The sequence below is a fragment of the Ambystoma mexicanum genome, chromosome 10 (assembly GCF_040938575.1).
Source record: "Ambystoma mexicanum isolate Mex_15411 chromosome 10, UKY_AmexF1_1, whole genome shotgun sequence".
In the NCBI taxonomy this organism is placed as follows: Eukaryota; Metazoa; Chordata; class Amphibia; order Caudata; family Ambystomatidae; genus Ambystoma; species Ambystoma mexicanum.
Genome location: NC_090932.1, coordinates 692,263,017 through 692,285,761, shown reverse-complemented (window position 1 = coordinate 692,285,761; position 22,745 = coordinate 692,263,017). Strand labels below are relative to the sequence as shown.

At 47.1% G+C, this 22,745-nt stretch overlaps 1 protein-coding gene across 8 annotated transcripts in view; it reads right to left on the bottom strand.

The window, feature by feature from the left end:
• The window catches only part of TRIP12 (thyroid hormone receptor interactor 12), a 2,051,777-nt gene that overhangs the window by 1,611,506 nt on the left and 417,526 nt on the right, over window positions 1–22,745 (bottom strand). For all 8 annotated transcript variants that reach the window (XM_069618297.1, XM_069618300.1, XM_069618299.1 and 5 more), the window contains one exon: window positions 7,856–7,951. In XM_069618297.1, the coding sequence (XP_069474398.1) occupies window positions 7,856–7,951 (96 nt within the window). The remainder of the gene's footprint in view (window positions 1–7,855; window positions 7,952–22,745) is intronic.

Genomic DNA, 22,745 nt, shown 5'->3' with positions numbered 1-22,745 from the left:
AAAGCTGCACTCATATGTTTTCAAGTTAGTTACCATCAGAACAGTGGCATAGGAAACAACTAATACGATTGCTGCCCGATCTCATGAGGAGTTTTAAGAGGAAAGAACATATTTTAATAAGCATAACATATCCTTAGTGACAAAGCTAATTATTTTTTTACTCTCTGAAAAATCATTTGAATACAAGTAGGGAGCAACATCTTATCAGAGCCATGCTTGCAACCGTGACATAGTAAGTGAAATGACAGGGCTCATAATACAGCCCATAGGAGTGCCCTCCCTTCCTCACCACAGCCAAGACAAAATTCAGCAAGTGCCTTATTTAGGTTTCTAAGGGAGCCGTTTATGAAACTCCCATATATATAACGCCTTTTAACTTAGTAACAGAAATGCTCATCAGTACAACAGATTGAGTGCCTTCCTCTGTAACCAGGGACCCCTCTTCTGTAATTCCTTATCACTTAAATAAGTTGCAGGGGGATGCTTGAGTCAATAAACGAAAGAACACATGATTATATAGAAAAGCTTCAGCAGCAGAGCATAGATAGTAACAAGGTGCAGTTTCCTACCCTTCAGCAAACAAACAACATATTTCCTTCCCTGTCCTGCTGAAAGGCGTTAGTTTTTTAAATTTGCTGATTTGTTCATCACCAAGGAGTGTTCTCCCCTGCCCTTCCACCTGTACTCCCTCATCCCCCGACTTCTGTGCTAGGCTCCAATACTAGCTGACAGAGCACTGTAAAAAGTGGGGGAATGTTGCAGCAAACACTCACTGGTATATATGCATACCAGCAATACTTTGCAAGCAAAACATATTTAATCTCTCATTCTGATATTTTGTGCATTTTAAGAAAATGTAATTAATCGGCATGTACATAATTATTTTGCAGTGCTTGCATGATTTCTTGCAACATACCCCACACCTATAATATTAAACAAGTGCTCAGTGAAGCCGTTTCTGTATACCAGCGAGTTACCATATAATTTGTTAAGGTCTATGCCCAATGGAACTCTGAACACTTGGAAAGGATGAAGACTTTGTGAAAATCATTCAACTATCTGAATATCCATGGCCCTAATATTATAGAGGAGTAATGCTAGGCATAGTCGATACCCATTTTCCCTTGCAGGCCAATAAATGATATTGCAATGTCGCTCTCCACATATAGGGTATTGTTAGCAGTATTAAAGTAGGAGATGCTGAGCATAACATTTGTCAACTCAAAATCCTTAGATGGCAAATTATTTGAGTTTCATAATGTGTTAAATTGCAAGGAGACCGCTGCAAAAAACCTACGTGACATATGTACAAAGAAGAGGAATCATCAAATGAGGCTACACATCCAAGTAGACTGCTTACTCAAAGTCAGTAACCAATCTTTGGCTGATCGTTGGTTTACATATTGCGGGTGATGCTTTTGGTGAGGCGCCATGTACACAGAAATTCTGGTACTTGAACGTTATTCATATTACAACAAATATAAAACAAATGGATATCGGTACAAGTCTGGTAACCTTTTCGTAGAGCCAAAAGAGGAAGAGGTTGATATCTAAATGAATTCTGGGGCACAAGTTAGAGTCCCAAGGTAAAAGCATGGTAAAGCCAAGTATCGGAGTCCTGGGTGGGGAGGAAACATTATTTGGTTAATGTGTCCAGGCAAATCTTGGTTAGATTATGCTGTTCATGGAGCCACTTTTTATATTAGTATTTAACCTCTTGTGGGTGTATTCTGTTGGGGTTTATAGATGTTTAAGGTCACGCTTGCATAGTAGAGCGTTACCAGAATATTAAGATTAGTTAGTTATTTTAAGAGAAAGCAAATGCCAGGTGATTGTTGTGCCTTGTACCTTAATATATCTTTTTAGTTAGGTGAGAATTGTCTGTGTGCGCTGCTAAAAATCTTCTAAGCGGCACCCAGAAGCAAGCTGGGCAAGCGCACATGCGCACAGCTTAGAGGGAACATTGGCTGCCACTCCCAATTGTCCGCTCCCAGCCTGGTGAGCCTGTCCGCATCAAGGTTGGACTCCCCCGGGAAGTGGACTGCCGAGAGGTAAATTTCGTTATCCAAGGCACATTCCCACATGCTGATCGCCAGACTTCACAGAGGAGGGGATCTGGTGCCTCCCTGCTCGTTGACGTAGTACATGCTGGTCGAGTTGTCTGTCTGGATGAGGACAACCTTGCCCCTGAGCAGTGGGAGAAAGTCTGAGCGCTAGCCAGATGACCTTCAGCTCCAACCAATTGATGTGGTATTCATGCCCCTGTCGAGTCCAGGTGCTGTGCACAGAGATCGTCCAGGGTGGCTCCCCAGCCCTCGAGAGAGGAGTCTCTGGTGATGGTGGCCTGCGGAGAGGGCAGCCGAAAGGGCTTGCCCGCCCATAGGTTGTAGTCCATGGACCACCAAGTTAGGTCCGGGTGAAGAGATTAGCGGAACGTTAATCATCTCGGATTGCAAGCCCCACTCCTGATTTCATGAGGCCACGAAGTGCAGCTGAATCCTTCTCATCATTGGTCTCGTGTACGGCACGCCTAACAGAACGCTGCTAGTAGACCCAGGAGATGTTGGTACCACCATGCTGAGGTCAATTCTCTGCTGAGGAAGTGGGCGGTGGCCCTCTTGATGGCCGAGATCTTGTCTTCCGATGGAAAAACCCTCTCGAAGCACGTGTCCCAAATGTGTCCCAGGAATGTCAGTCTGCGTAGGCAGCAGCTGCAACTTTTTGAGGTTGAGCGAGAAGCCCATGTCGTGCAGTGTGTTCATAAGGGCATGGGACAAGTGGTGAACCGCCTCTGGAGATGTAGCCCTGACGAGCCAGTAGTCGAGAGAAGGAGTTAGATGTGGAGGCTCTGAGGAGAGCCGCTACAGCGTTCATGAGCCTTGTAAAGACCCTGGGGTCGAGTTGAGGCCAAACGGAAGGACCTTGTATTGTGGTAGCCCATGATTCTGAACCGTAGGCAAGAACAATTGGGCTGCCAAATTGGGACATGTAAGTACGCGTCCTTCAGGTCCAGGGAGCACATCCAGTCTCCCTTGTCCAATTACGCTATAAAAGCTGGCGTAACCATCTTGAATTTTTGCAGGGGTAAGAAGAGGTTGAGGGTGGAAAGGTCCAGGACAACTCAGGCCTGCCTGGTTCTTTTCTGAATGGCGAAAATCCTGGAGTAGAAGCCAAAGCCTTGCTGGGAGGCTGGAACTTCCTCAACTGCCTGGTTCTCTACGAGCGACCGGATCTCCAAAAGAGTTGCTGTCCCAACCTGTGGGAGTGGAGGGGAGGAGGCAGGAGAGGCTGGGATGGGTAGACGGTACCCCGTGGATACTACGGAGAGGAGCAGGGATCCGCGAAATTCTGGTGCCAGAAATGTGCATGGAGAGCAAGCCTGCCCCCCACCGGAGAACATGGACCCGAAGGGGCGTGTCATGCCTTCTTTCCCTCGGAGGCTGAGGAGGGGGGGGACTGGAAAAGCCCTCCCCCCCCTTCCGCTGTTCATGCCGGCTCTGACAGCTTCCTGGATCTGCGTTCCTGGAAGCCGCAGAACCCTCCATATGTACGAACCTTCTCTGAGCGCTGCTGAGATTGGGTGTAAGATTTGGGCGTGGTCTTTGTAAGAATGGACAAGGACTTTGCAGTTTGTGAGCTGCTGTTTTTTTTGTCCAGCTCCTCGTCCGTAGAGGAGTGGCAGAGGCCCCCACACCCCCGAACGATCTAGGATGCGCTCCTGGACGTCCAGGTTGAATTTCGTCGCCCGGAGCCAGGCTGTGCGCTTCCTGTCCGTGGCAATGCAGATGGCATGGCCCGAGGTATCAATATGCGCCACTATGCATTCCATGAGGTCATGCGCCACAAGCTTGGCCTCCGCTAGCCCAGCCTTAAAGTGTGATTGGCATTGGGAGGTGAGTTCCGGGAGGAAGTCAGCAATTTCCCACCATAACCGTTGGTTGGCGGCAGCCAGCATGGCATCTGCGCTGGCCCGACACAGGTGCAAGGAGGCGTTGGAGTAGATCTTCTTGCTGTAAGCCTCCAAGATCTTCTCCTTGCCTAGTAATGCTGCAGAGGAGGCGGCAGAGAACGACATGCTTGGAGTAAAGTGATGCTGCATCGATCACCGAGGAGTGTGGCTGAGGATGGGTCGAGAGAAAGGATGTGTGCCCCTCCATCTGCCTGTACTCTGCGTCCAGGCGTCGGTTGACCCGCTTGACTGAGTGGGGCTTGAGCCAACCCTTGTTGACCAGGGAGACTACATCGGTTTTCAGTGGAATCCCTCTGTTGGCAAAGGGGCGTCTAGTGAGGACTTCAGCAAGAACCCCCTCTGCCACCGACCTCGGGCTGAGGAAGGCTCAGGTACTCCGCCAGGCCAGCAAGACGTTCATGGAAGGCCCTGGCTGAGGATGGCGTGTCCGGATCCTCCACCTTGTCTGTGTCCTGTGGATCCGGAGGATCTTGTGGAGGAGGGGTAGATGGAGCCGGAGGCTGGGGTACAAAGACCGCAGCCGGAGGCTGAGGCGGCGGCAGAGGTTGCGGAGTTGGCTGTGGAGCCGGAGGAGGCGGCTGCACCAGGGTCAGCGAGCCCGATGGCTGCGTCTTTGATGATAGCCCCCATCTGCGGAGACCTCATGAGGCAGAGGAATTTGTCGAAGAGCACCTTCTCACTGGCCGAAGAGGTGTTAGGAGGTACCGACGGGGTAGCGGGGGACTGCTGGAGCCGCAGCGTACACAGTCCGTATGGACGCATGGGAAAGTTGCCTTGCACATATGAAGGGTAGACTGTAGACCACGTACCTGGTTGCGACTAGTCCCACCTTGACATTCGTTCTTCGCTGAACTCGTGGAATGGAGTTAGACGGGTGTTCCCGTTTGGCGCAGCGGCCATTTTGTCGAGCTGCCTGCCACATGCCTGCGACGTGATGTCCAGCCTGCTGGGTCTGGCCTCGTCCAAGACTCTCGTGTGTGGATCACCGGGCCTACTCTGGTCTCGGCCGGGTAAGTGTTACACCCTCGGCCAAATGGTCGGCAGAGCTACGTTTAGGTGCCCCCTCGGACGGATTGCCGGTATTCGGGCGTAGCCCCTTGGCCATTGCGCCGGTGAAAGGGCAGAGCCCCACAGGTGTAAGCCCGGTACAAGAACCTTCCGGTCCCTCGACACGGCGTCCGGGAGGATTCGAGGACCCCTTGACCCAAGTGCGGGTAGCTGTAGCAGCCTCGGTGCACGAGCTGGTGGAAAGACCTGGCCGGTCCCTCATGCACGGGAGACTCCCTTGGAAGGACTCTCCCTTGCAGGGGGGGGGTGGGGGGTGAAAATATAGCAGCCCTACCTTGGACATGGGACGATGCTTCACAAAATTCTTGAGATCCTCTGGAGGCGACTTCTGGAAGAGCTCCCTCCACCTGGCTAGTCTGTTCTTCAGCGCCTTCGAAGACAGCGAGTCACACGCCAAACATGATTGCCAACCGTGGTCTGGGCCAAGGCAACGTAGGCAGAGGGCGTGGGGGTCTGAAGTTGGGAAGAGCCCATTGCAGGATGGACACCTGCTGAACCCTGTAGAAGTCGGCATGCGCCGGGGTGGAGCATGACACCCGAGGACCGAGTACCTGATAGATGAAACAAAAAAAGACAGAAGTTTCCGCGCATGGTATTACATGGCCGAAGCCAAACCCAGAACCACTGGTGAATTTGGACCGTTCCCGTCAACGTAGAAAAGGAGACAGGGTGTGGCTCCGGAGGGGAGAATCAGGGCAGAGCATGCTCCCTGAGTCGCGCCCCCTCCGCACCTCTAAATTTAAAGCAGAAGAAGGTTTTTTTCTGGTGAAAAGGGTTCCGTCTCCCATACAGTCTGGAGGAAAGGGGACGCGATGTAAGAGTACCACTGTCCACACATTCTACCCAGCAACAGACATTCAGGCACCAGAAGGCCGAAGCCCCCACCTCTGGTAAAAATAGAATTTGGGTTGTTTGACGAAGTGAAAAGATTTGCAGGGGCATTGACCATAGTCAATTTCGCCACGGATTGGTTATCACATCGGCCAAACAAATCAAATGTTGCCCTACACCAAACCCCCCCAACCCCTTCTCATACGCAACATTTTGGCCGCTGCCGCTTCACCCGCATCCCCTGTGGTGTCAGATGCGTCCCTCTAACGTGGGTCGGATCTTACGCCGCAGGGTCCGTTTTTCTATTTTTTTCCCTTAAAAATAATAATCTTTACGCGGTCGGGTGCGGGGGACACTCCTGCAGCCATCGCACCCCATGTTCACTATAATGCTGTTCGAATGGAATATTTGATCATAATGTTCGTATTCAATCAAATCTTCCAAACTGTTTTTACGGTCAAATTGGGTAAACCGGGCCAAATACACAGACCAACACCTTGGCCCATGAAAGCATTTTTCCCCATGAAAGGGCATTCCATAAAAGACAATTTTGGCACAGAGGGCAGAAAGAAGGCCAAAGAATAACATGGCAAAAATCTCATGGGACAACCATCCTAGAGTGCTAGCCACTTCTAGTAGCTATTTGCGGTAAATGTACAAGTAGAAAGTTCAAAATACGGTAGAAAATCAACCACTACCACCAACCAGGTATTAGGATACAACGTATACTAACCACACTTCACAATAGGATGATGTGTGCAGTTGTAAAAATATAAGAAATCGATGGAGACCTAGTTTCTCAGCACTGGTAGTCTTATGGACAGATTGATCTCCCCATAAAGAATTATCACAAAGTAAGTAAATCAAAAGGCTTTAATTATCCCCAAGAAGTCAGGTCAGGATTGAAAAAGTAAAGGGTGTACCATAAAAGAGGAAAGCACAAAAAAAGTTATAAAGCTGCCCCTTGCTTTAGACCCCATTTATATCGTCAGTAGTTCTGGCAGAAGGTGCATGTGGGGGCCATATAGTGTAAGGTCAGAAGACACATGTAACAAAAGGTCAAGTGAGCCAGCCATCTTGGGTCTAACAGGACTGAATCAGATTACCCCACTTGCTGAATAAACATCTGACTGGTGGGGTGAAAGTGGCATGGCACCTCGTTCAGCCAACTCACAGAACATTCTTTACTCTCGAAGGAGAACCAAGTCAAGCCTCCAAAATCTGCAACAAAGTTATTTATCAGGCATGCAATGTAACATCAGCTCATTGATTATTCCCTAAATCGCTTTGACAACCTCAGCGTTACATTTTAGCACTCTGAAAAGGAGTGCTTCCTGCCAAAGGAACAGTGTTTTGGAACTGTATTAAGTGCAGAGCACTAGAGGTGCTTAATCTAGGTGGGAGTGTAGCTGTTTTTTCACCCAGTAGCGTATCATGTTCCCTGTAGATTTAAAACCCCCAAAAAAAGAGAAACTAGCTTACAGCTCTCTATAAATAAAACATACCTTAAAAAGACAGACACCCGTTCTTCAAATGCAAACAGTCTATAAAGCATAGGACACAACGTGAAACTTAGAAATAGTAGCTATTTGGCCACACGTATATATAATTAAGCATGAGCATGTAGCAGCATGAAAAAAAGGTTTGTATTTTTTTAAGCAACCAGAAAACTACTTTCACATTGAAAACTTGCAGAAGACTACACAAGAGCAGGAGTGTCCCATCTTGTTTACTCCTGTGCCACCCTTAAGGCTATTCGCCATACCGTTAAATAGTATTCCTGCTGCCATGAATGATCCACAAAACAATCAAGTGCCATACAAGGATGATCGCTAGTTTGTTAGCCCCCCCACCCCCCCCAGGAGAGATCTTTGTACATTCTATCTCTGTGCAAGTATGCACTCTGGCAGAAACAGACTAGCCCACACATGGCTAGCATATCATAATAGTATTAATATACCAAAAATGTACATAAATAGTGCTTACTTGCTCCACTTCCAATTGTTCGGTGGAAAAGCTGGGACATCCGAGGACCAAGTGGACCGAAAAGGTGAGGTGGAAGACCTCTGGCCTCTAACAGCGCTACACCATTTGGAAGACAAAATATTTGATGAAGATATTATAATAACTTCTTTCAAACCATAATTACTTCCAAATAAATCAACAGAATTGATAACATTGACTAGGCTTTTTAGAGTTTGAAAACTGTGAGAAGCTTTTAGCAATAAGGAAAAACAAACACAAGTAGCATTAATTATCCATTACGGGTGTCATTCCTGCAGGTGTAGTGGAATCCAGTAACAATTACAAATATTAATTAAAAAAAAACAATATTATAGGTCTTTAACACATTTTCCAATTAAAAAAAAATAAAAGTTACTCACTATAGTGACTAACATACTCCTAGTCCATAGTCCCCTTTCCTTCATACTGTACGGGGCGTCCCTGTTAAGCAAGATTGGATGCAGTAACCCTGTGGGAGACTACACCAGCCTTGTCCTCTTGGCAATAGATCCCCAACTATTGGTATCGGTCTGTTCTACACAAGTTGATAGAGAGGCCAGCTAGACCCATCTCAAGAGGGGTCATTGTGAGCTGTAGAGATGCAACAGAGATTCACAGTGACAAGAATCCAAATGACACTTGTACTCAAGGTTATCTAGTACAATCATTTATTAATTTGTCAGTTTTAAAATAAGCCTTCTTTAGAAAGTGCAATATGTAACAATAAAATACACTTCAAAAATACACTTCCTTAGTTCTCGGTTAAGCAGATACCCTTTTGGGAGGTCACATACACACTCCCTACACCCGGGGTGACTTCAATTGCTATGGCACTGGACATTGCTATATCACTAACACTTAATGAACAAGTTATCTAAAAAGGTGAGTACTTTACAATCCCCCAAATTAAGTATGGGTTAACACTTTCCGAGCAATACAAGTAAATTATGTACCACCTATGAGAGACAGATAAACACAAAGTCAGAAGGTCAGAAGAGTCTGCAGGGAGCCAGGACAGCCAAGGTCAATTGAACAAAGTCTAGGGGAGCTAAGGCACTTCTTGTAGATGGCACAAACGTCTTGCACACTGTTATATAGAGAGTTTGTAGAAAAGAATAACCGTTGGGCCACAAGCTGGGAGGCTTGTGAAAAGCAAAGATGCAAGCAACTCTGCAAAGGGCAGTTACTGCAAGTCGTCTCCAGTGAGAGCAGGCAAGATACTTGCAACAAGAGTTAAGTACCCCTATTTAAACAGTACCTTAGGTCTGAAGAAAAGTATCCAGCTGGCTTCTCTTCTGGTTGCAGTTCTGCAGTTCCTGGGCCTCAGTCGTGGGGACAAGAGGGAGGACGTCTTGAGGTCTCCTGCACTGCAGTTCCAAGGTCAGCAGCAGTGGCAATGGGCTCACTTCAGAACAGCGGCACTTCACGGTTTCAGCTATCTGCTGTTAGGGAGAATTCTCAGAAATGTGCCAATTTCCTTTACCTAAGAGACCCCAAGCAACTTTGCTGGATTTTGAGGACTTTTTTTACCTGGAGAGAGTGAGAATCTTTCCCCACTCTCATGTATTTTAATGTGATTTTGTACTAGGTTTCTTTTTGGTTGTGGAGTCTGACAAACTCCATAGGCATCTTTTACATTGTGTCACACAGCACATTCAGTGCAGTGACACAGAAGTCTTTCAGATTTCCCAAAGGTTTAAATACCTTCTCTGGGATAAACTACTGTGAAATTGACTTTTCCTACATTTGTAACTTTCTAGACCCCAGGCACACACTATATTACAATGGGGTGCTGGAGGGGTTACCTAGTATCCCCTTTGTCTAGTTTCTTATGTAACATATTAATGTTATCCTTTCCTCGCTGAATGGCTGGTGGCAGTGGTTTACTTTTACTACCATTATGGGAGTTTACTGCGGGCTACATTCACAGTAAAGCACCCAGGGGTGCCATTTTTGTCAAAATAAACGCAGTCTTTTTTTGCCATTTCTTTGTGGAAAGTTCCTTCTTGAGATTTACTCTGCGCGCCAAACCAGGTTTGGTACCTTTGTTCATTTTGCCTTTGGCGGGATTCACGAGTGAAGCCCGCCTCTGGCTCCAGGGTGTCTGGTGTGGGCAGGAAGTGAGGGGGTGCCCGAAACTCCCCGTGCTTAGTCTCCTAGGAGACCCAAATGCACTCTGGTGATTGGCCGGCTGACTGTCCAGCAAGAACAGCCACCCTGCTCGGTGACTGACAGCTAGGCTGGAATGAATGGGAGCAAGCTGCATAAAAGGCAAGGCTTTTTGACTTGGAAGGCAAAGTCGACCACTGGACGAAGGAATACAAAGAGCTTGAAGAAGACGCCTGCTGCAACTCCTGCACTGTTGGTTTGCCCGGTGAAGCCCTGCTGCTGTGCTGAAACTCCAAATTCGTAACTACAGGACTTCTACCTTTGAGTTGGTGGGACCAATCGACTCCAAAGTAAGCCACCTGAACATCCTTTCGGAGCTGGTTGAATTGCCACAGAGTTGCTGCTGGAAACCGAATAGCCAGGGAGAGGAACACCAGTTTGTGTGTGTTGCTTTTAAGCTGGCCAAGAGCTCCAGGAAGATCCTCCGGAGTCCCAGGAAGCAGGACTGACCAAGCCTGAGCCCCCTCAAAAGAGTGCGGGACCCCAGATGCAAGGAAAGTCCGTCTCGACAGCCAGGAACGTCAGTGTTGCTATTTGGGCTAGTCGCAAGGAGCTGAAACACTGAAGTGACACTTGTATGAAGTTTGCCAGTTGGGAGAGCTGACCGTCCCATTGCAGTGCCGGATTCCCCAGAAGTCTTCCCTCTTGTCCCCATGACTGAGGCCCAGGAACAGTGAGATCTGCAGAGCTGCACAGGAACAGAAGTCATCTGCTGCACTTTTCTTCAATCTAAAGGTACTGTAAAGTCTGAGAGAACTTGCCTCTTATTGTAGAGTTGCTTGCATCTTCTGCTACTCACAAGTCTAACAGCGTGTGGCCCTACAATGATTCTTTTTCTTCAAAGACTTCTAAAACATTGTGCACAGACTTTTCTTACTTCCCTGCAAAGTAGTGCTTCAGCTCATTTAGACTTTTGCCCATTGACTTTGGCTTAGCCTGTTCCACTGAATGACTCTTGTTAGGGGATCTGAAAGTATTTGCCTGCTTGTTAGGAAAGATTTCATATTTAATGTAATTTTCCCTCCATGTGTCAACCCCCAAACTTGTTGCTGCTGTTTTACACCATTGACTAAACTTTGCCAGAGAAGCTTAGCCCTCAGCTGCACTCCTCTGGGCTTTGCTCACTTTTTATGGGGAAAACGACATGCCCATAAGACAGTCAACACTGGGAGACTGTTTCACGAGCCCTTTCCTCATGTTGCAACTTTTGTGCAACATGTTAAAAGTGTGCAATATAACTTACCTTACAGTACACTTGGGTCTCTAGTCATTCCAAAGGCCCCAGAAACTCTTGCTGGACTTTTTATGCACTGTGCAGATGTGTCACGGACAGGACTGGTGGCAGCTTTAGTTTTCTTATATGTTTAACCATTTCTTGCCATGTCAACCGTGCTTAACGCGTTTGGAACGAATAGGTGGTCTGGCTCCATGCCACAAGGTTCTTTGTCCTGTCCTTTGGCTATCTTGCCCCTTCATCTTCCCCAGATCGAGTCGACCCGGGTCAGTCCTTATTTGGTCATGCACTTTCCCGCAAAACCCAATGCTTTTGCGGGCTTCTGCATACCTTGTGTGTGTGCCTCCAGGATGTGGGCTGGGATGTCTGTTCCCAATACACATCCTGGGTGCCAGAGAGTCTGGAGTGTCCTGAATGTCTGGGACCGCCGTGGTCCACGATTGATCCACGTATGGAGTGAGTGTTTGAGAGCAGATCTCCCATTTGGTCCTCTCTATTTTGGCACGAAGGGAACTTTGGATAAGAGGAGGCTGAAAACACCACTACCATGTCGATCTCCTGAGTTCACACGAACAAAGGATAAGGAGCCAAGTATCCTACAACAACAAGCCGAGGAACCGCTGGTGACCCGCTGGAAGGTTTGGTACCATGAGCCCGCTGTCGTCCCGTGGGACCCCTTTGCATCTGATCGTCCTAGGTGGTCTGCGAAGACGCTTCGACCCATTGGAATAGTGGGATTAACTATTCTCGGCACCTTCATCAAACCCTGCAAGTAAGCCTCTTCGTGTCCCTGGGCCAACCAGTGGCCTGACCAGCTTACACAGGACGTTTGCTCTGTCACCGCCGCCATTTTCGAGGAGGCCCTAGAAACTTGGTATACTGCTAGCTCTGTGTCCACGGCAACCTCACACCGAATTTCATACAGTTGGCATTCCCAGGGCTGAAGTGAGACGAGTGTGCCCAGACCGGAGTAAATGCGGTTACCGTGTTGGCCTGCTGTGGCAACGACCTGTGCAAGTTTGCTGCATTTGTGACCCCTTGCCCCTGAAGCCTGTTGCAGTGGAATTGGGCCGATTCCTCCAGCCGGAGCAGAGAAAATCGCCACTGTCCCGTTTGGGAATCCTCGCTGCATCTTGGGAACTACACAGTGTCAAGAAGTCCCGATTGTCGCATTCGAACCTGCCAGCGAAGTGGACTGTACCAGCGAAGTTTGGGTCTACCTGCGTCGGGGACCGGTGAGTAGTCCTTAACCCAATCGGTGGCCCCTAGCGCAGGAGCCCACTTTTACGCACAAAGTGGTGCTTTCCACAGCTATTGCGAAATAGCGACTCCATCCCGCACTCTCAAACTGCCTCTGCTTTCAAGTGGAAGTCCTGCTTGAATAGTGGGAACTTGTTCTTCATCGCCTTATCCACCTTCCTGAGCTGCTAGAGATCCTTGAAGAGACCCTATTTTGTCCATTGCCACAAGTGCGTGTATGTACTATTGAGCATAAGGCTCCTCTCTTTGTAGGGCTTGGACTGCCTCTTATTTAGGTGTATTCTTGATGTTGAACTGTGTCTAAAGATTACTTGCACTGCCTGTTTTCCTCCCCATCTAGGTGGTGGTCCAGCACACTGTTTAGGTGGCTTAGGCCACCCTGCTTAAGGAGTGTCCTCAGGATCTTCCTGGAGCTTGGTCCGGCTTAAAGACAATGGACTTGTTGCTGGTGTTCCTGTCCCCTGGCACTCAGTTCCAGTAGCAGCGAAGTACAGTCAGCAGGGAGAGGGGTTCCAGTCAAGTTACTCTTGGGGTCAGTTGGTCCCACCAACCCAAGGGAAGAAGTCATCCATTCCGCGTTTCTCTAGTCAATACGTAATTTGGAGCTTCAGCACTGCAGCAGGGCTTCACCAGGCAAACCAACAGTCCAGGAGGGTGCAGCAAGCTTCTATTCCAGTTTCTTCACTGGTTCCTTCGACCAGTGGTCGACTCTGCCTTCTTTCCAAGAGACCTCGCCTTTGATGCAGGCTTAGAGCCTAGCTGTCACTCACAGCAAGGTGGCTTGTCCTCCAAAGACAAAGCCAATCACCTTTGGGTGCATTCCTATAACCAAGGAAACCAAGCACAGGAAGTTTCAGGAACCTCCCTCGCTACCTGCCCTTCCAGACACGCTCCAGCCAGAGGCAGGTTTCAGTACTGAAGCTCACCAAAGGTAAAACGAACAAAGGGACCAACCCTGGTTTGACACGCAGAGTAAAACCGAAGAAATACCTCACAAGCAAGAAATGACGAAAAAAGACGACTGGGGCCATATTGACAAAAATGGGCACCCATGGGTGCAATACTGCAGCTTTCAGTCTGTGGTAAAGACGCACAATGGTAGGAAAATTAAACCACTGCCACCAGCTATTAAATATAGTGAGGGTAACATACAACATGTTACATGAGTACGTGGGAAAAGAGGCTAAGTAACCTCCTCGCACCCCACAGTACTTCCACATAAAATGGGTTGTACTGGAACTACATAGGAAAAGTCAATTTCACTTTACTTCCCTAGGGAACAGTAGTTTACCCAAGATAAGGTATTTAAACCTTAAAAGAAATCCAAAGGACTTCTCTGTGACACTGCAATGGAGGTGCTGTGTGTCACAATACAAAAAGGTGATGCCTATGGAGTTTGTCAGACTCCAAAACCAAAAGAAAGAGTCCAAATCAGATAGAAATACACAAGAGTGAGAAAAAGGTTTCACTTCAGGATAAAAATTAAAAGTCCTAAAGTCCAGCAAAAAGAGCTGAGGGTCTAAGGTTGAATGCAATTAGTACAGAAATGAGAATTCTCCCCAAAAGTCCCTCACTAGGGACGGGAACAGAACCTTTTACCAGTGAAAACAAAACAAAAGTCTTTCCCCTTTAAATTGAGTGGCGTACAGAAGCACGGCCCCAGGAACATGTGCTCCCTTGGCTCCTCTGCCGCACCTCAGTCCCCTTTGACGTGACGTGTCTGCTTTATTACACTAGGCTAACATCGCTTTTTAAGGGGGGAGGATAGTGGGACATATGGAGGAAAGGGGACGATGGACTAGGAGTATGTTAGTCACTATGGTGAGTAACTTGTAATTACTCCTACGTCCGCTCCCCTTTCTTCCATACTGTATGGTTGATTACCATTGATTGAAGCCCCTGGGAGGAGACACATAGGAATCCATAACAAAACAAGTTCTTTAGGACCGCTTGCCCGAAGGCTGCGTCTGATCTAGAACTGGCGTCCAAGCAATAATGCTTGCAGAAAGTTGAGGGGATAGCCCAAGTGGCCGCACTGCTGATTGTTTGCCATGGCATGTGCCTTTGGGAAGCTACCGCAGTTGCCTTGGAGCTAACCGCATAAGCATGCATGTTCTCTGGCAACTTCATGTGCTGTCCCTTGTAGGCTACTAGGATGGCATTACCATCCACAGAGCTACCAAGGCATACAAAGCCTGGCAGCCTGGTTTTGAACTGCCATAAGTTACAAACAAGGCATCCGACTTGCGGAAGGCCTTGGTCCTATCCAGGTAGAATTTCAGCGCTCTCCCGACGTCGAGACAGTAGCAGTTTTTCTGCACCTTCTTTCGGATTCAGAAAGTTGGAAGGACCATCTCTTCGTTGAGGTGAAATGACACCACCTTTGGGAAAAGGTGAAAAGTCCTGATGGAAAGTAGTACATGGTTCTGATGTGACAAGGGCCTGAATTTCGCTGATCCTGCATGCTGAGGTAAGGACTACCAGGAGTGATGTCTTGATTGTGACCAGTTTGTTGTCCATCGATGCCATAGGTTTGAATGGTTTATGCGCCAGGGAGCCCAGAACGACGTTGAGGTCCCAGACCAGGTGAGGGCGTCTGACAGGTGGGTACAAATTAGTTAAACCCACAAATTGACTTTTGACCAAGGGGATGGAAGTGTAGACAACCTCATCGCCAGAATTTCTGTAGGCACATATGGCCGCCAGGTAGGTCCGGCATGTATCAACCTGAACCCTGACTGTGACATATGTGCTGAGAAGGACAGCACCTGATTGAGAGTGCATAACAATGGATCTACACCCCTTCCTTTAGTCCAGAGGCAGAACCTGGTCCATTTGCTCCTGTATTGGTTCCTAGTGGAAGTGCTTCTTGCCTTCTGGATGATCTCTAGGTTGTCCTGCGACAAGTGGAGGTGCTGAAAAGTTATGTGCTCAGGAACCAGGCTACTAAGAGCAATTTCTCCAGAACAGGGGCACTACAGCTTCCCCTCCTCCCCCCACTGAGATCAGAGTGGATCCACCCCCATCGGGAGGGGGACCAGTGGTTGATTCAACAGTCGCAAGAGTTCAGAGAACCATGGTCTGGCAAGCCATTGTGGCGCTGTGAAAATGAGGCATAGGTGATGTGCCTCTCTGACCTGGCAGATGACCGTTATAGCATCCAATTTTGCCTAACACAAGGTGTGGGAGACACAAGCCTTGTTCTCTTGGTAATAGGTAACCCATCTATTGGTATACGTGTGTACTACACAAGTTGGTAGAGTGACTGAGCAGCCAGGCTTATCTAAAGAGGGGTAAATGTGAGCTATAGAGATGTAAAACAGGTTCACAATTACAAGTATCTAAATAACACTTACACTCAAGGTTTTTGTTAGGGAGAATTCTCAGAAATGTGCTAATTCCTTCCACCATAGAGACCCCCAGCAACTTTGCTTGATTTTGAGGACTTGATTTGTTTAACTTGGAGAGAGTGAGATCCTTTTTCCCCACTCTCGCATGTATTTTAATGTGAATTCTGAGCTTTGTGTTTCTTTTGGTTATGGAGCCTGACAAACCCCATCTTTTACATTGTGTCACAGCACCTTCAGTGCAGTGGCACAGGGAAGTCTTTCAGATTTCCCCAAGGTTTAAATACCTTCTCTGGTATAAAGTACTGTTTTCAGAGTAGTAAAGTGAAACAGACTACTTACAATTGTAACTTTCTAGACCCAGCACACACCATTTTACAATATGGTGCTGGAGGAGTTACCTAGTATCCCCTTTATCTAGCTTCTCATGTAACAATTTCATGTTACCCTTTCCTCACTGAATGGCTGGTGGCAGTGATTTCGTTTTAACTACTGTGGTGTGCATTTACCACGGGATGCGTTTGCAGCTGCAGCAAAAGAACCCAAGGGTGCCATTTTTGTCAAAATGGCCCCAGTCTTTTTTTTTGCCATTTGTGGAAAGGTCCTCCTTGAGATTTACTCTGTGGGTCGAACCAGGTTTGGGCCCATTGTTCGCTTTGCCTTTGGCAGGATTCACAAGTGAAGCCCGCCTCTGGCTCCAGGGTGTCCCTGGGTAGGCAGGAAGTAAGGGAGGTGCCCGAAACTCTCTGTGCTTAGTCTCCTAGGAGACCCAAATACACTCTGTAGTGATTGGCCGGCTGACTTTCTGGAAAGGAGAGCCACCCTGCTGGGTGACTGACAGCTAGGCTGGAACAAAATGGGAGAGAACTGAATAAAAGGTGAGTCTTTTGGTTAGGAAGGCAGAGTCAACCACTGGACGAAGGAACCGAAGAAGAACTTGAGGACGACTGCTGCAACTCCTGGGCCATTGGTTTGCCCGGTGAAGCCCTGCTGCTGTGCTGAAACTCCAAATTCATAGACGGAGAAGCCCCTGCAAGGACGACTTCTCCCCTTGAGTTGGTGGGACCAATCAACTCCAAAGTAATCCACCTGGACATCCTTCTCAGAGCTGGTTGGATTTCCACAGAGTTGCTGCAGAAACCGTATAGCCAGGGAGAGGAACACCAGATGTGTGCGTTGCTTTTAAGCTGGCCTAGAGTTCCAGGAATATCCTCCGGACTCCCAGGAAGCAAGACTGACAGAGCCTGAGTGCCCTCAGAGTGCGGGACCCCAGAAGCAAGGAAAGACCATCTTAACAGCCAGGAACCTCTGTGTTGCTATTTGCGGTAGACGCAAAGGAGCTGAAACACTGAACAGCGACTGATTTGAAGATTGACAGTTGCGAGCGGTGACTGTCCCATTGCAGGAGTCCCCAGAAGTCGTCCCTCTTGTCCCCACGACTGAGGCCCAGTAACAGTGTGATCTGCAGAGCTGCACAGGAACAGAAGTCATCAGATGCATCTTTTCTTCAATTCAAAGGTACTGTACAAAGTCTGAGAGAACTTGCCTCTTGCTGTAGAGTTGCTTGCATCTTCTGCCCCTCACAAATCTAACGGCTTGTGGCCCGACATTTGATTCTTCTCTTCTTCAAAGACTTCTAAAACATTGTGCAAAGACTTTTCAACTTACCTACCAGAACGGCTTCATCCTATTTAAGACTTTTGCCCACTGACTTTGGCCTGGCTTGTTATACTGAATGACTCTGCTGTGGGGATCCAAAAGTATTTGCCTGCTAAAGAATATTTGTGGTCTCTTGTTCTAATAATCTTTTTCTTTTACCAACTTGTAACAGTATTCTAAATGCAAACAGTAATATATTAATGTCCCCAGCACCCTAACTATTGAACTCACCTGAGGGTGTATGTTGTGTCTGTGGGCCTTCCCAAAAGGCTCTTTACTAGTCTAGGAACCAGGATTGTACAATATTGAAGTGTATTTGTGTGTTACTATTATATTGCTCCCTTCTGAGGCAGGCTTATTCTAACTGATAAATTAATAATGGTTTATTCAAGAAACCTTAAGTGTTTATTTGAATACTTGTCACTGTGAATGTCTTTGTCACTCCCCGACAGCTGACATTGACCCCTCTTGAGATAAGCCTGGCTGCTCAACACGCTACCAAAACTGTGTAGCACAAGCTTATACCAAAGGTTGGATTTCCTATACCTGTAGTCAGAGTTGTTTGTAGTGTTTCCAAAGGGTACTTACTGCAGACAAACTTTGCCTAACTGTTTTCTAGTAAAATGTTTATTTATTTAACTGTCAGTTTTAAATAAGCCTTCTTTAAAAAGGGCAATATGCAACAATAAAAATGCACTTCATAACACTTCCTCAGATTTAAAATATGCAGGTAGATATCCTTTTGGGATGCCACACACACACACACACTTCCTACACCCAGAGGCGACTTCAATTACTACGACAATGTTTGACATTAATATATCACTTGTTAGACAATGCAAATCTGAGGTTGTGGGAAAGGAAAAGGTCACGGATGGCAAAGTTTAACAGTATCATAGCATGTGAATACTTTTCAATCTCCCAATGAAGTCTAGATTAGATCTTTCTCAGCAATACAACTTAAACTTCTGCACCACCTATGAGGGACAGTTATAACTAAAGTCAATGTGTTAGAAGAGTCTGCAGGGAGCGAGGAAAGCCAAAGTCAATTTGAGCAATGTCTATGGAGCAAAGGCACTTTAGATAGCACAAAAGTCTTGCACAAAGTTTAGAGAGTTTGTATTAAAAAGGAACACTGTTGGGCTACAAGCTGAAGGGTTTGTGAGGGACAGAGCTGGAATCAACTCTGCAAAAAGTAGCTACTGCAAGTCTCCAGTGAGAACACGCAAGCTACAGACCAAAGAGGTAAGTACCCCTTAGACATGACGGTACCTTGTGTTAGGGAGAATTCTCATAAATGTGCTAATTCCGTTCACCTTATAGACCCCCAGTGGACTTGATTTTTTTTTACCTGGAAAGAGTGTGAGCCTTTTTTCCCACTTATGTATTTTCATGTGTGTTTTACTCTTGTGTTCTTTGATTATGGAGGTTTAAGATAACTCCATATGCATCTTTTCATGTGTGTTACACAGTACACTCGGTGCAGTAACACAGGGATGTCTTTTTAGACTTCCACAAGGTTTAAATACCTTCTCTGGGATAAACTACTGTTTCCCAGATAATGTAAAGTTAAATTGACTTTACTAGTCTTAAATTCCTAGAACCAGCACACACTATCGTCCTATAGAGTGCTGGAGGGGTTACCTAGAATCCCCTGTGACTAGAAACTAATGTAGCAGTCAAATGCTACCCTTTCCTATCGAAATGGCTGGTGGCAGTGGTTTTACAACAAACTACTGTGATTTTTCCCAACCGCAAACACCGGTAGCTAAAAATCGCAGGAGCCATGTTTTTCAAGACGGCGCATTAAACCCCTTTGTTTAAACAGGTCCCGGCCTTCTTTTTTGCCATTTCTTTTTGGCAAGGTCCTTCTAGTGTTTGTCTCTGCGCGCCAAACCAGGTTTGGTCCCTTTGTTCGTACGCCTTTGTCATTCTTCAGGGCTGAACACCGCCTCTGGCACCTGTGTGTCTGGGGTGGGCAGGAAGTGAGGGAGGTGCCCGAAACTCCCTGTGCTTAGTCTCCTAGGCGACCCAAATGCACTGGCGTGATTGGCTGGCTGACTGTCCAGCAAGGACAGCCACCCTGCTGGCTAAGTGGCAGCTAGGCTGGAATGAAAGGGAGAAAACTGTTTAAAAGGTGAGTCTCTTGAACTGGAAAGCAGAGTCGACCATTTGAACGAAAGAACCAAAGACAAGCTGGAAGAGGATGGCTGCTGCAACTACTGGATCGTTGGTTTGCCCTGTGAAGGTCTGCTGCGGGTCGGAATCGCCAAGTTCATCTCGACAGAGAAGCCCCTTCAAGGACGACTTTTGAGTTGGTGGTACCAATCAACTTGTAAGGCACCTGGATACCGTTCTCGGAGCTGGTTAGGATTAACCAGGGGGAAAAGACACCAGTTTGTGTAATTGAATATACAGCTACTGGAACTCGAACCGAAGATCTTCTATTTTGCTATCTTGTTTGACCCCCGTGCAGTGCAGGAGTCCCCCGACGTCCTCACTCTTGTCCCCACGACCGAGGCTCAGGAACAGCGAGACCTGCAGAAACTGCCAGGAACCAACGTCTTCAGATGCATCTTTTTCTCAATACTAAGGTACTTTGCCAACCAGATTGAGAGAACTTACCTCTCGCGGTGAAAGTTCATGAAACTTTCCCAACTTGCAGGCCTAATCAGCTTGTGACCCAACATATGATTCTTTTTCGTACAAACTACTTCTGAGAACATTGGCAAAGACTTCACTGTTTACTACAAGAACTGCTCTTTCCTATCCAATACACTAACCCATTGACTTTGGCCTAGGCCTATTGAACTGAATCGAGTCCTCTAGTGAACTGAAACTAATTGCACTGCCTATGAAAGTATTTGTGATCCATTCTATTAACTTGTGCCTTTTTACTCCCATTCAAATTAACTGAAATGCCATTTTGCTCCTATTTAGGGGAGCAAAATTTACTCCGAAGCGTATTGGTTTGGTATTAAAGTGTGTTTGTGTATAATATTAAGTTGCCTCCTTCTAGTGATTGGTTGCTAAATGACTGTAATAAAATAATAAGTGTTATACCAAGAAACCTTGAGTGCAAGTGTCTACTTCAACCACTGTGATTGTAAGACCTCTGTGTAACATCCTTGTACTGCTCACATTTCCTCTTGAGATAAGCCTGGCTGCTCAGCTCGCTACGAAAAACTGTGTAGTACAGTCTTATACCAAAGGTTGGTTTTGCTTACAGCTGTAGTCCCAATTGTATGTGGTGGTCCCAGAGGGTACTGCATGCAATTCTGCCTAACACCTTGGGTTTGAAGAAGAGGATCCTGCTGGCTCCTGTTCTGGTTGCAGTGTTGCAGAGTGGGTTCCTGCGCCTCAGTCGTGGGGACAAGAGGGAGGCTGTCTGGAGGACTCCTGCACTGCAGTTTGAAAGTCGTCGACAGCAGCTATGGGCTCTTTTCAATTCAGCTGTACTTTGCGGTTTCAGCTACCGGTCAATAGCACCACCGCGGTTCTTGGACACTTGATGCGCTTCCATTGCTTCTGGGGTCCAGCACTCTGGTGAGGTGGGTCAGGCTTGGGTCATCCAGCTTCGGGAGGGTCCTCAGGATCTTCCTTGAACTCTGCTCCTGCTTAAAGACGACGCACTCTATTCTGGGTTTCCTGACCCCTGGAACTCGGTTCCAGCAGCAGCAAAGTTTGTATGCAGTATCCTCTGGGACCACTAGAGAACTAGGACTACAGGTGTAAGCAAAACCAACCTTTGGAATAAGTCTGTACTACACAGTTTTACGGTAGCGCTGCTGAGCAGTCAAGCTTATCTCCAGAGTCAATGTGAGCTGTAAGGATGTTACACAGGTCTATAATTACAAGTATTCAAATAAACTCTTCTACTCAAGGTTTCTAAGTAAAACACTTATTAATTCATTTCAGTCAGTCAATTATAAAACATTCACTAGAAGGAGGCAATCTATATCACAAAAATATACTTCAGTGCTTCACAACATCAGGTTCTGAGGCATTTACACTACTTTGAAGGAGCAGCAACATGGTATTCAGATCATTTGAAGTAGGAGCAAAAAGACATAAGTTAATAAAACAAATATTACAGTTACTCTAAAACTGTGCAAATAGTTTGAGCTCACCAGAGGAGTTGATTCAATGCAATAGGTTAGGCCAAACTCAATGTGCCAAAGTCTTGAATAGGATAAAGCAGTTCTGGAAGTTAAACGTAAAAGTCTTTGCCAAAGTTCTCAAAAGTAGTTTGTAAAAGAAAGATTAATATGTTGGGTCACAAGCTGACTAGGCCTGCAAGTTGCCAAAGTTTCAAGCACTTTCGCAGTGAGAGGTAAGTTCTCTCAGTCGGGTTTTCACAGTACCTTACAATGAAGAAAAAGATGCAGCTGAAGACGTCCGTTCCTGACAGTTCCTGCAGATCTCGCTGTTCCGGAACCTCAGTCGTGGGTACAAGAGGGAGGACGTCGGACTCCTGCACTGGGACTGGTCAAAAAGCTGGAAAAGGCAAATCTTCAATTCCGGTAGCTGGAGTCAAGCACACAAACGGGTGTCCTTCTCCCTGGCAATTCAGTTTCCTCCAGCACTGAGGAAAATACAACCAGCTCCAAGAGAATGGTATCCAGGTGGCTTACGAGTCGATTGGTCCGACCAACTCAAAGGGAGAAGTTGCCCTTGAAGGGCTTCTCTGTCGAGATGATCTTGGCGATTCGGACCTGCAGCAGGGCTTCACCGGGCAAACAAACGGTCCAGGAGTTGCAGAAGCTGTCCTCTTCCAGCTCGTCTTCGGTTCTTTCTTTCCAGTGGTCAACTCTGCCCTACAAGCCAAGAGACTCGCCTTTTAAACAGTTTTCTCTCATTCATTCCAGTCTAGCTGCCACTCACCCAGCCAATCACGCCAGAGTGCATTTGGGTCTCCTAGGAGACTAAGCACAGGGAGTTTCAGGCACCTCCCCCTCTCACTTCCTGCCCACCCCAAACACTCAGGCGCGGTCTTCAGTCCTGAAACCCGCCAAAGGCGTAGGAACAAAGTGACCAAACCTGGTTTGGCGCGCAGAGACAAACTCTAGAAGGCCCTTTCCAAAAAGAAATGGCGCAAAAAGAAGACCAGGGCTTGTTTAAACAAAGAGGGCTCAGACGCCATCTTGAAAAACATGGATCCATCGATTTAATGCTACCGGTGTTCGCGGTCGGGAAAAATCAT